The 12795-nt window shown below is 36.0% G+C and overlaps 1 protein-coding gene across 1 annotated transcript; it reads right to left on the bottom strand.

Moving 5' to 3' along the window:
* Positions 1-8682: 8682 nt before the first annotated feature.
* Positions 8683-12348, bottom strand: LOC110907341 (protein FAR1-RELATED SEQUENCE 5-like). Its single transcript, XM_035975026.1, has 6 exons — positions 12315-12348; positions 10718-11354; positions 10178-10436; positions 9849-10078; positions 9516-9780; positions 8683-9417 (listed from the first exon to the last, which is right to left on the bottom strand). The coding sequence occupies exons 1-6, from the start codon at positions 12346-12348 to the stop codon at positions 8683-8685; spliced, it is 2160 nt and encodes a 719-aa protein (XP_035830919.1).
* Between the last annotated feature and the right edge of the window lie 447 nt (positions 12349-12795).

The raw sequence follows: 12795 nt of genomic DNA, 5'->3' as shown, positions 1-12795 counted from the left end.
CCACCTATGGAAAGTAACTTGGCCTTCCACGATTGTAATCTGTTTTGCACCGTTTCTAAGACAGCCTCCCAATGAATCGATTGGTTCATATTCGCCCCAATCTTTATACCAAGATACTGAAAAGGGAGCTCTCCAACCTTGCAACCCAAAACCTCAGCCATATTATCAACCTCCGCAGAAGATACCCCCAACCCGAAAATGTAAGATTTTTGCAAATTAATTTGCAGACCCGAGACCCAATAAAAAATGCGCAAAAGCCTATTAGTCATAATAATGTTACTCGAAGACCACATACCCAACAACAAAGCGTCATCAGCATAAAACATGTGAGACAAACTCGGACCCTCCTCGGGAATTTTGATCCCCTCAACATCCCCCAAACTGCAAGCTCTCGAAATCATCTTAGCCAACGCCTCCATAACGATCAAAAAAAGGAACGGAGATAACGGGTCACCTTGTCTGATTGCAAGATAGTAATTAGTTCTTACTTATATATGAACTGTTTTTTCTTTGTTTTTAATATGTGTCATAAGTACGATCCTTTAGTTTAATGATCAAAAAATTAGATTGTTGATGAAATAAGGGAAACTCAATGGAATTCATAACTATCTCGTTTTTTTTTTGTTTTTCTTTTTTATTGTCTAAATATTCAGGAGCTAAGACCATTCCAATGCTCCATTTCGCCATGCATAAACTAAACAAACAAATTCCCAACCATGGTCCTTGCGGATCAGATCATCCTACAATATACAAAGACAAACTCCAGATATTTGAGATCTTTCTCTTTGAATAATATCTTAATTCCAACGATGGTTTCATTAGATATCTTACAACTAGAATCCCTCTTTTCTTTTCAATCCAATCCCTCCAGCACCGCGAACCCCAGTTAGATTCATGCATGCTACACTTTTTAGTTATTGAGATAACCCAAATACTATAGGGTGACTCGATTTATTTGGAGGCCTAAAACCAAATTAAAATTTGAGTTTTTTTTTTCAAGAAGCATAATAATTTCAAGCTCTTTTGAACTCGTAATCATACATCGATTCACTACTCTTGTTCTTTAAATCATTTGCTGAGTGGAGCTATTAACGATCCCAACTTCATTAGTAATTTTTATATCATATAACCAAACAAACCAAAATATAAGAAAAATATACGCATAGAATTTGTAACACCCCAAAAATGTTTAATAATAAATATTTACTTAGATGGTAAATAATATGAGCATAATAACTAAGGTGTATATATATATATATATATATATATATATATATATATATATATATATATATATATATATGAGTAGGGTTCCTACGGAAAGTGTGTTTTTCCTAGAAAGTCTTGGAAGCGATCTAGTCCATCGGATTGGTGTGTTTAAGGGTTGAGATTAGAACAATGGCAAGATTGTAATACTTAACTATATTTAATAGATTGTTTTAAATGAGCAGGGGTAAAATTGTCATAACAGTGTTTTAAACCAATCAAAAATAACCGTCAACACATCACATCTCCTAATTACACGCGAATTTCCCTCTCTCTCTCACTTTCTCTCTCTAAACCCTCAACGAAATCACTCAAAAATCATACCAAAAATACCTAAAATCATGGATGAAGATAAAAGATTTTCAAACTTCTATAAACGTAAGATCAAACGGACATTGTGTTCTGTGTTTTAGTAGGCGATTAGGGTTCAACCGTGTTCTACATTGAAGTGTTTTATGTTTGCAGGTAAGAGATTAAAAAAAAAAAGGTGGATTCGAACAAGATGGATGCGAGCAGTAACGAAGTTGCTGAAAGAGAAAACACAGTCGCCGGAAGCAAAGTTGTAGTCGCCAGAACCGTAGGTATGTGTTTTAAAATAACAAATATGTGTATGATTTCTGTTTGTTGGGGATGACTGGGTTTTTACATTGATTTTGTTTGGTTATGTGTTTTATGGTATGGATATGTAGGTTTTATAGAGTATCAATTTTGTGTGTGGGTTGTGTTTCATTGTGTTTTTTTTGTTAATGAGTTTGCCCCCAAATTTGTTTTAAGCTCAGTTTGTTAGTGGGTTTTCCCTGAACAAAATGTGTTTTATGGACAGGTTTTGAACAAATGTCTTTTTTGGGCACATTCTAACCTGATGTGTTTTAAGGTCAGGTTGTTAGTGGGTTTTCCATAAACTCTGTTTGTTAATGGGTATTTATTTTAAATGTGTTTTAAACAGATGTGTTTTACCATTAACTGGCACATGTGTGTTTTACAATGTGTTTCTCACAAATGTGTTTTACCATTAACTGGCACATGTGTGTTTTACAATGTGTTTTCCCTGAACAAAATGTGTTTTATGGACAGGTTTTGAACAAATGTCTTTTATGGGCACGTTCTAACCTGATGTGTTTTAAGGTCAGGTTGTTAGTGGGTTTTCCATAAACTCTTTTTGTTAAAATGTGTTTTAACAAACACATCTTGTTTTCCTTTATTTAAAATGTGTTTTAAACAGCTGTGTTTTACCATTAAATGGCACATGTGTGTTTTACAATGGGAATGTGTAATTGGGAATTGTGTTTTATAAATCCTAAACAAGTGTTTTCCAGTCAAACGGAGAAAGAGTGAGAGAATAAAAGGAAAATGGCTTTCAAGGGTACCCGGAAACCCACCTGACAAACCAATTATACTGGATGAATCAGACACAGAAGAAGCATCTCCTTTACTAGGTGCGGTTAGTTGTGGCAGTGAAGGGTGGGGGTAACTTATATGGCTATCTGTCTGATCAGTTGTGTTTTTTTTGTTACTAACAGTTGAACCTGTTAACAAAACTACAAAAACGGTAGACAACAAAGTAGACTGCACACAACAACCGCCTGCCGGCACCCTTCTGTCTGACATTGCACATCTGTTTCCGAACGTAATGGATAAAAATGACGATTTACAGTCGAAACCCAACGAAAATCGTGAAATGCCCATATGTAAGTTAGATGAACAAACGTGAAACCATATGTTTGATGATGTAAAACACAATGCATATTACTAACAACTTTTATGGGCTTTAATTCAGTGGACGCAAGCAAAAAGGGTATCGATACCGGTAAGAAAAGGAAGGACAAAAAGGCTGGAATCGAACCGAAAGAAAAGAAAGTTGCGGTTATACCAACAGTCATTACGCCTAAAGAAGCAGCACACGGTAAATGTAAAATTATGAACTGAATTTCAGTTACTGAAAAGACTGACTTGCTGATCGGCTTCGTGTCTTGGTGTTTTGTCAGGTTCCACAATAGAAGATTCTGATAATGATTTTGACAACCCACCTTGGAAAAAAACGAGGTCGGGTGCTGGCCAACGAGTTGTTGAAAAAACACAACGACCCGCAGATGCTAGTTCAATCAAAGACTCAAGAACACGCAAGAGGCCAACAACGGTCAAGAATTACATACCACTTTCAGATGGGAAACTAACTTTGCGATTGGCTCTTAAGCACATGGGGGAGTTGATGGAATCTTTGAACGAAAATCAATGGGGGGCTGTCAGAAACATATCGGGTCAATACTTAGCTTTAGAATGGGTCCGATTCCCTTAACTCTGAGTTGGTGGTTGGTAAATAACTACGACACTAAAACACGGGTCTTGAATTGTGGTAGCCACCACATTCAAATAACAGAGGAATTGGTGCACGATGTGTTCGGCGTACCAAGAGGGAATGAAGAAATAAAGGAAGTAGAGAGAGCAAGGGCTGATTTCCACGAGGTTGTGGCAGAATGGAAAGGACAATTCGAAAGCGATCCTGCACGCTTGACGCCTGTTCAATTCAAAACATACATGCAGGGCCAACAAGCGAGCGGGAGAATCTTTGTGTTGAACTTTTTGTTGTTCTACAACACACTGCTCGGAGAGACAAACAAGAATTCATCAATTAATATGAAGTTTTTACCAGCCTTGCATCGAGGGAAGGATATCAAAAGTTTTAACTGGTGTGAGTACATGATCAGGTGTCTGGATCGAACGGTGTAAACATGGACACCAAAGGAGCCCTTTCTTGGACCAATGCCTTTGCTAGTTGTATGTTCTAAAATACATATATAATTTTCTAAATCACACACCATGATTGTGTTTTAAAACACATCTGATTGCTGGTAAAACACATTAATATTGTTTCAATATTGTAATGCACCAATATAATCACAACATATTGTGAAAACCATTATGATGAAATCTGATCATAAAAAAACACAATGTGATGTAATGTGGAATAGGAAAAACCATCAACACACATTCAAAGTGTTGTTAAACAGCATTATAAGTGATAAAACACAATCTGATATACATAAAAACCTTAAAACACATATGACATCAGTTTGTTCTTGGTTTTTTACAGGCTGCGTTGATACATGACCAAAAGATATACAAAGAAGGTGAGCCAAGAGCAACTCATCTCATCGAAGATATCACTGATGACGATATCGAGGCAGTCAGCATAAAGTTGGACTCGGTCAGATTTGATCAAATTTTAGTGGATGCATATGAGTTGCAACCTGAACAAAGCTATCCATTTGCAAAAAAATCTGATGAAGAAATTGAAGCAAAAGAAGTGAAAACAAATAAGAAAGATGAAAAGAAGACTGTAAAACACATTAGCAAATGTGATCCAGAAAAAAGAAAAAAGTCTGTTGTTAAGCCGGCTGGTAAAGCGCATGGTAAACCTCCGGTCTCAGAGGTACCGAAAAAAAAAACAAATTGAAAAGGAGCTGGCGAAAAACGATGAGGTTGGGAAGAAGAAAACTGATGTTGAAAGTGGCCCGAAAACTGCGCCTATTGTCGAAGAAATTCCGGTTAATGCGGGTTTCCATGCAGAGTATGCAGAATGCATGCATGTAGATGTTGGCCCGTATAAAGTGCCTGCTGTGGATACATCCGATATAGAAAAATACTACAGAGAAACAGGCGAGTGGGGGTAAACACAACAAAGTCAGTCGGGGATTACCTCACCTATGGTATCTCAATATGGATCGACACAAAGCGACGAGGTAATCTTCTAATTTTCCAATTAATTCTACTAAACACAGACATAAGTGATAAGCATTTAAATTGAAATAAGAAATTACTTAAAAAATAATTTTTTTGAGATGTGGCACATGTAACATCTTAAAACACATTGAGAATACCAAAAAACACATTTTCAGAATAGTAAAGCACATTGAAGATTGGGAAAATATCACGCTGAACCTTTGTTACACATTCTAATTGGTAGAACACAAAACTGATGGGTAAAACACAATAATGATGAAAAAAATTAAAAAAACAAATAATGATTGGTAAATATCATTTTCAAACTGGTAAAACACTTTCAGAATGGTAAAACACATTATGATTGCTAAAACACAATGCTGATAGATAAAACACATTGAAGATTGGGAAATAGCACACTGAACATTTGTTACACATTCTGATTGCTAAAACACAATGCTGATAGATAAAACACAATAAGCATTGAAATAAAAAAGAAAAACAATAATGATTGGTAAAACACATTTTCAATCTGGTAAAAACACATTGCATATTGGGAAATAAGACAATGATAAAGTGTGTATGATGTAAATCAGGTACATGCGGGAATGTTGGAAGTGTTCTTGAATCAATTCGACGAATGTGTAAAAAGGATAAACGACACTTTTACAGAAGGTTTCCAATTGTACCCCCAAAGTGAGAAAATAAAAGAGATACACACATTGTGGACAAAGAAGCTGAAAAAGGTTGGATCGACGTGTACGACAACTGCACAACCACAAACTCCTACAGATAAAACACCCGAAAAAGAGGCAAATAAGGAGAATTTGGATATGTCACAGTTGTCGCAGTGGACACCTTCATTGGCTGATGAGATTTGTAAGACGGTTGACAAGACAACCACACAGACGACTCAGCTTGTAGTAATTGAGCAGCCAGCACAGACGACTCAGGTTGAAGTAATGGAGCAGCCCGCACTCGTCGTCACAGCGATCTCCCAAAAAACACAGGAGGAATATGAATATACGATTAGACGTGGGCAGCTTATAGACGAGTTGGACCTTGGAAAGCGGAAAATAAGACCGCAAAGACAAACAGAGTTGACCGATGCTCTAAGGTCTCCATACGTGAAGCGAGCAGTAGAGATTAAGGCAAAGCTTGAAAACGCTGAGGTCTCGGTCAGCTCATACATGTTTTCAGCCTGGGGTTCAATGTGGTAAGTTATACAAATGCCATTTATAATACGAATGTTTCTAACCAATATTTTCACACAATATTTGAAACTGATTCTGATGAATATATTATAACACATTTATTAAAACACATTTGTATACATTAGGGATGTTGTGTTTAGAACTAAGAAAGGAGTGCCGGTTATGAGATCTCCGCTCGAATCATTATTGCCGGGAATCGAATTGCACATATTGGTAATAAGCGCATGGGCGGATTTGTTGAATTATGAAGAAAAATTCAAGCAAAAGGGGAGCATCGCACGCCTGTTCTGTTCAGTAAATATGTTGGTAAGACTGATCATAATGAAATTGAAATTTAAGTTTACAACTTTAGTAATATTGTTTAACGCAATCACTATAAAATGCAGAATGAAGAAGACTACATAAAAAATGCAAAATCGAGGGCAAAAACATTCGCAGACAACATGGAATCGGTTTTAGATTCTGCTGATGTGAAAAAGATACCTGACCAGTCGCTCATCTTTGTACCAGTCTTACACGACGGTCATTTCTATTGTGTATGTTTTAATTTAAGGGACATGAAGGTAGAGGTTTTGGACAACAGCGCTAAGGATATCTCAATGCAAGCCATATACAAAAAACGGCCGGAAAAATTGGTACGCCCCTCTACATATAAACTACAAACGTCCTTTGTTATAGAAACGCATGCCATTTGATTACACCTTTGTTATAACACAAATAACAAACTACCAAATGTTTAAACTAGTTCATAAAGATATATAAAGTTTGATGTTAAAACACAGTTGATACTGAATGATATTAACTTAAAACACACTTCATCAGAATTATATAGTTTTATGTTAAAACACAGTTGATAATGAATGATACGTTATCAGCACTATTAATACTTTAAAACACAGTGTAATGTGACAACATAATAACAAAAAATATTAACTGGATGTTAAAACACATTGATACTGAATGCTACGTCGTCAGCACTATTGTAACTTTAAAACACAGGGTAATGTGCCCGCTACCTAATAACGGTATTATGAACTTAAAACACACTGAGTCAGAACTTTAAATTAATCCCTTTAGTTTAAAACACAATCTGATTAAATTGTTTATCATGCAGCGTGATGCTTTATCAGTGTACTTGGAAAAAAATGGGCATCCAGCGGGCGGGGTGATCGGTAAAGTTAAGCCGGTACGATTGGAGATGCCATGGCGTACAAAAAATAATGTAATCGATTGTGGCGTTTTCCTGATGCGCCATATGGAAACATACAAGGGCGTAGCTGGAAAAGGTTGGGAATGTGGATTCTCAAACGAGTGCCTGATGCGGGTGAGATTTCATACAAGCAGCGCAAAGAAATTGATGATCTCAGGCATAAGTACGTTACGAAGATGCTCCTAAGTGAAGCAAACGAGTACAGAGGTTTTGTTAAAGCTGAGGTTGCTAGATATAACAAGTTGTCGGCCGATGAAAAAAAGAGGCTAGAAGCAAAAGCCTATGACGAAATCCTCGAAAGATTGGATAAGTAACATAAAATAGGATGTTCTCGTAAGACACTTCGTTGGCGGTGGTTTGTTGAAGTAATGTGGGATGTTCTAAAAAACAGTTTTAACATTTGTTCAGTTATCTTTTGGAATTTGAAAATTAGAATATGTTCAGTGTGTTCAGTTATCCTTTTTTTTTTGGGTTTCCTGTCGATAAAAATGTCAAGTATAACTGTTTGAACCTCTTTAACGTGAAATTATGTCGATAATGTTACTTTGTTTCGATCTACATAAGACATACAGTTGTATGACATCTTAAAAACACAGCCTATATACATCATGCAAAAACTGTGATCTGGTAACCAGCCTATCTATTTCATCAAGTCTCTATACTTTAAACAAAGTTAAAACACTTTAATACCTTTAACAATAAAATTGTATACCAAAACCTGCATGCTAATAAAGTAATAACCATGGGATAAAACAAAATAATGAACAATAAAAACACACCATTCAATGAAAGTATAAAAAACATTGACTTCAGCTGCCGAATATCTGTTAAAACACATTACATATAACACGCTGATGGATTCTCATGAACTTAAAACACATTTTACACTGTAAAACACAAAAACTGTTAAAACACATTACAAATAACAGGCTGATGGTTTCTGTGGAACATAGTTAATACTTTAAACACAGATGAAAAACTGTGATCTGGAAACCAGCCTATCTATTTCATCAACACTTTATAATTTAAAACACTTTTTTTTATAAATTAAACTATTTGCCAAAACCACGAACAAATCAAGCATCCTATAAAACACAGAAGGCTATTTAAAAAAACAAACTCACACTAAAACACAAAGCAACGATAACATAAAATGTCGAATCCAACAAGTCTTAAAATCAACAAAACCAAATCCAAAACAAACATACGATAAAAATAAAACAGAAAATTGAATAGTTCATCAATAGACATAAAATTTTGATAAAAAATATCCTACTCTGCCATGTCCTCATCATCCATATCTGCATCGTTTCCAGATGTGTAAAACTCATCATCAGCATCGTTCGATCCAGGACCATCACCTTCAACAACTGTAGCAGCATCTCCTTCGCGAATTGTATCTTCATTACCTTCAACATTCACGGTGTATTTCCAACACGTTACTCTGTTATGACTGTATTTTTTACATAATGAACATTGACGACATTTACTTCCAGACTGACTTATGGCTCGCTCCTTTTGAGATTTAAGGCGTTTATGAGAACCACAACCCTTGAACCTGGTACCAACTGGAACACGGATAGCGGCCGTGCTCTCTGGAGCAACTCCTAGCAGTTCAGCAAATCGATTACGTCGTGTCTTGGGAGGTGCATTTATTTGAGCTTCATCAGCGACTGACATAAACTGCTTGATATGATCACGAAAATCAGACAACTTATCAAATTTGGAAATCAACTTGTTCACAACATACTCAGTTGCGTGACTAATCTCACGAACACAACGGTTAACCTCCTCACTACGATCTGGATCTCCACCATTCGTAAGAATGGACCCGGGGGAACTATTTGGAACAGCTTCACGCGTCCAACGCCTCAATATATATTGTTTCGGAAACTCCCTTACATCAAGAATCCGTAACACGCAGAAAATGTGCCTGGACAACAATCCAAACTGCTCAAACCTGTTGTAGATACACTTAACAGTGACATCATCCTCGCGTATCATAACCTGTAACATTTAATATCCATATAACACAGTTCATATAAAAAATGGATAATTAAAAAAACCCAAAAATAATGTATAAATAAAGTAAAACAAAATGTCACCTCGAAAAACGAAGAACATGGCTGATCGAGATCCTTTATGAAAAACTTTATGAAATCACCGACGTCATCTAATCTGACACTAGTACAGCGATGAATAGCTTGTTGAATCTCGATTTGAACATCCAAAAATATAGTTCTGGTATATATCTGAGCTGCTTGCTTCTCGAGAACAAAATCACTCCACTCTCCAAGGTTGGTGTATCGAGTGTCATGATCGTTTTTTCGATGCTCGTGCCTTTGCGCTTCAATTGCCGTGTCGAAGTGGCTAAGAAATTCAACCAACGTGCACTTTGGATTGCTAATCTTGCCAAAAAGTGATTCTCGCTTTCGGACCTAGATGATGTCCGCATAAGACCAGACATTTCTTCCTCGCGATAGTAAGCTGGAATCCATGATTCACGTAGCCCGTATATATACGTCAGCCATTCATGGTCGATTAAACCGAAATCATTTAAAATAGCTGCCCATTCAGCCTCAAACGCTTCGGGCAATAGAGAATCAGTCCAAACAACTGCAGACAATCTTTTCCTGAAATCTGTATTTGAACACAGGGCAGCCCCGACCTATGGGAACATTTTAGCATGTATGACAAAAAAAAATATTAAAACACAGTAAAAAACACACATGTAAAAAAAGAAAACCCTGTCATATAAAAAACAGACCTTTGTAGTGAGTTTATCCATGATATGCCACATACATAGCCGATGCCTCGACTCAGGCCAAACATCCGCTATAGCCCTTTTCATCGCAGGGTCTTGGTCAGTAACGATTACGGGAGGCGCGTACCCATATGCGTTCTTGATCGCCCTAAGTAACCAGCTATACGTCTCTGCCGTTTCAGAACCGAGAATTGCAGCACCAAGTGTCACGTTCCTGTTATGATTATCAATTCTGGTGAAAGGGACAAACATCATGTTATACCTGAAAAAAAACACACAATAAGCAATGACAATAGATCATAATGTATTTATAACACAGTAGGTTTTAAAACACATTGAATATATAAAAAAATTAAACTTATCGTTACTTGTTACGCTTGTAGGTAGCATCAAATGATATAACGTCCCCAAACATATAATAATTCCTCTTCATATCCTCGTCGGCCCAAAAAATACACTTCAACACACCTTCGTCTGTCGTTTCATATTCACAAGAGAAGTTCGGTAAAAACTCCTTTTTTCCTCATCAGTCGCTTGACAAACATTTCCGCATCAAACTCTCCGATAAAAAGATTTAATTCTTTCTTGAAATTTTTAAAATCGACTTTGGTCGCACCGACTTTGTCGAACCCACCATACACTTCCTTCATAGTGTTAAATGCACGAACAGGACCAATGTTGAGATGTGACATCTTGTTTATCATCTCTTCGTGTGCACGATTAATACCCCTGTTTTCCTTGAGAAGATGTAAATCTTCTTCATGCACAAAATCATGGTTGTGCGCCTCTGTAAAATGATACAGCAAATACTTCTTAGCATCGGTAAGCTTTATTCTGATTGCAGCTTGGCAGCCGGTCCTTTTAGATGGTACCCTCCGTACCCACCTATCAGACGGATGTTCAACTAAAGTATCGACCGGTCGAAAGTCTTTTTGACCCTCCTTTGAACAAAAAAAGTACTTGTTTATAACAATACCACGGTTCTCGTGCTGTGTGCCCTTCCTTACAGTCCAACCTCCCGCTTCTGCGTAAGTTTTATAAAAGTTATACGCGTTATCGACTGTGTCGAATAACATGCCCTCTGCTGGCGTCAACGAAGAGGGTGAATCTGGAATATATCTCTTTGTTCCAGTGTTTGGAGAGACTTGTTCAACACCACGTAATTGGTAATTAGGTGCATCTACAACACATGACAAAAAATGAGCATAAAACACATTTCTAAAACAAAATAATGCAAGTTAAAACACAAACATTCAATGATACTATAAAAAACGTTGACAACAACCTCAATATCTGTTAAAACACATAACTTGTAAAACACATTACTGTTAAAACACATAACTTGTAAAACACATTACTGTTAAAACACATCATGCAATGTGAAACTATAAAAAAAAATTGACTTCCAACTCAATAACTTTTAAAACACATCACATATAACAAGCTGATGTTTTCTCAGAAAAAATTTAAATAAACGGAACAAAAAACTACAAATATAGAAGTTAAAACACACCATTCAATATCTAAGAAAAATGTGATCTTCGGACTACAAACCATCAGCCCACTTATGTGAATCAATAAACACAAAAAACCTGAACCTGTATGACTGTTAAAACACAACACCAATAACAAGATGATGGTTTCGCACAACCTCAACATCCGTTGAAACACATAACTGGTAAAACACATCATTCAAGAAGAAACAATAACAGAACACATAACTGGTAAAACACATTACTGTTAAAACACAACATTCAATAAGGAACTATAAAAAACATTGACTCCAACCTAAATAACTGTTAAAAAAAATTACTATTTAAACACACCATTGAATGAAATTATAAAACCCGTTGACTACAAACCTCAATATCTGTTAAAACACAAAACTGGTAAAACACATTACTGTTAAATCACAAAAAACCTGAACCTTAAAGAAATATCTTTTAAAACTCCCCATGAAATATCTTAAGAAAAATAATTAATCTTCAGATTACAAAAACATCGGTCACCTTATAGACACACTGAACACTAAACCCTCAACCCTTCTGGCTGTTAAAACACAGCATCAAGAACAAACTGACGATTTTGCAGAAACATTATAATAAACAACACAAAAAACTACAAAAGTAACTGTAATTACCATCTCCACCATCAGCAAGTGTGTTCGAAGCCATGATTTTTCAGACTGAAATAATATTGAATAAGAACGATGCTGGTGAAGAATAGAATGATCGAAATTATAATATATAGATATGTGTTTCGTGTTCGTGATATTTGGAATAGATTTGGATTCAAAAAAAAAAACTATAATCCCGAAAATCATGCATGTAATCGGTTACAATTATGATCATGCAAAAAAAAAGTTATTTGAGATAATTACCAAAAATAAAATAAATATATGAAATTTAAATGTTTGCCCTTCTAGTTAAAATACATCCATGACATATGTCAACATACTATTGCTTCCTAGACTTTCTAGGAAAAATAGACTTTCCACACTGTCACACCCTGGCTTTGCGGAAGCGTGGTTAATTTGTGTGACTTCTTAATACCATAGCTTAATCATAACAAAGCTATATGAATTTATAAACCATGCAAGTCATCCATTAAGTTTTTGAAAA

The sequence above is a fragment of the Helianthus annuus genome, chromosome 7 (assembly GCF_002127325.2).
Source record: "Helianthus annuus cultivar XRQ/B chromosome 7, HanXRQr2.0-SUNRISE, whole genome shotgun sequence".
Lineage (NCBI taxonomy): Eukaryota > Viridiplantae > Streptophyta > Magnoliopsida > Asterales > Asteraceae > Helianthus > Helianthus annuus.
This window is presented reverse-complemented; position numbering and strand designations above follow the sequence as displayed.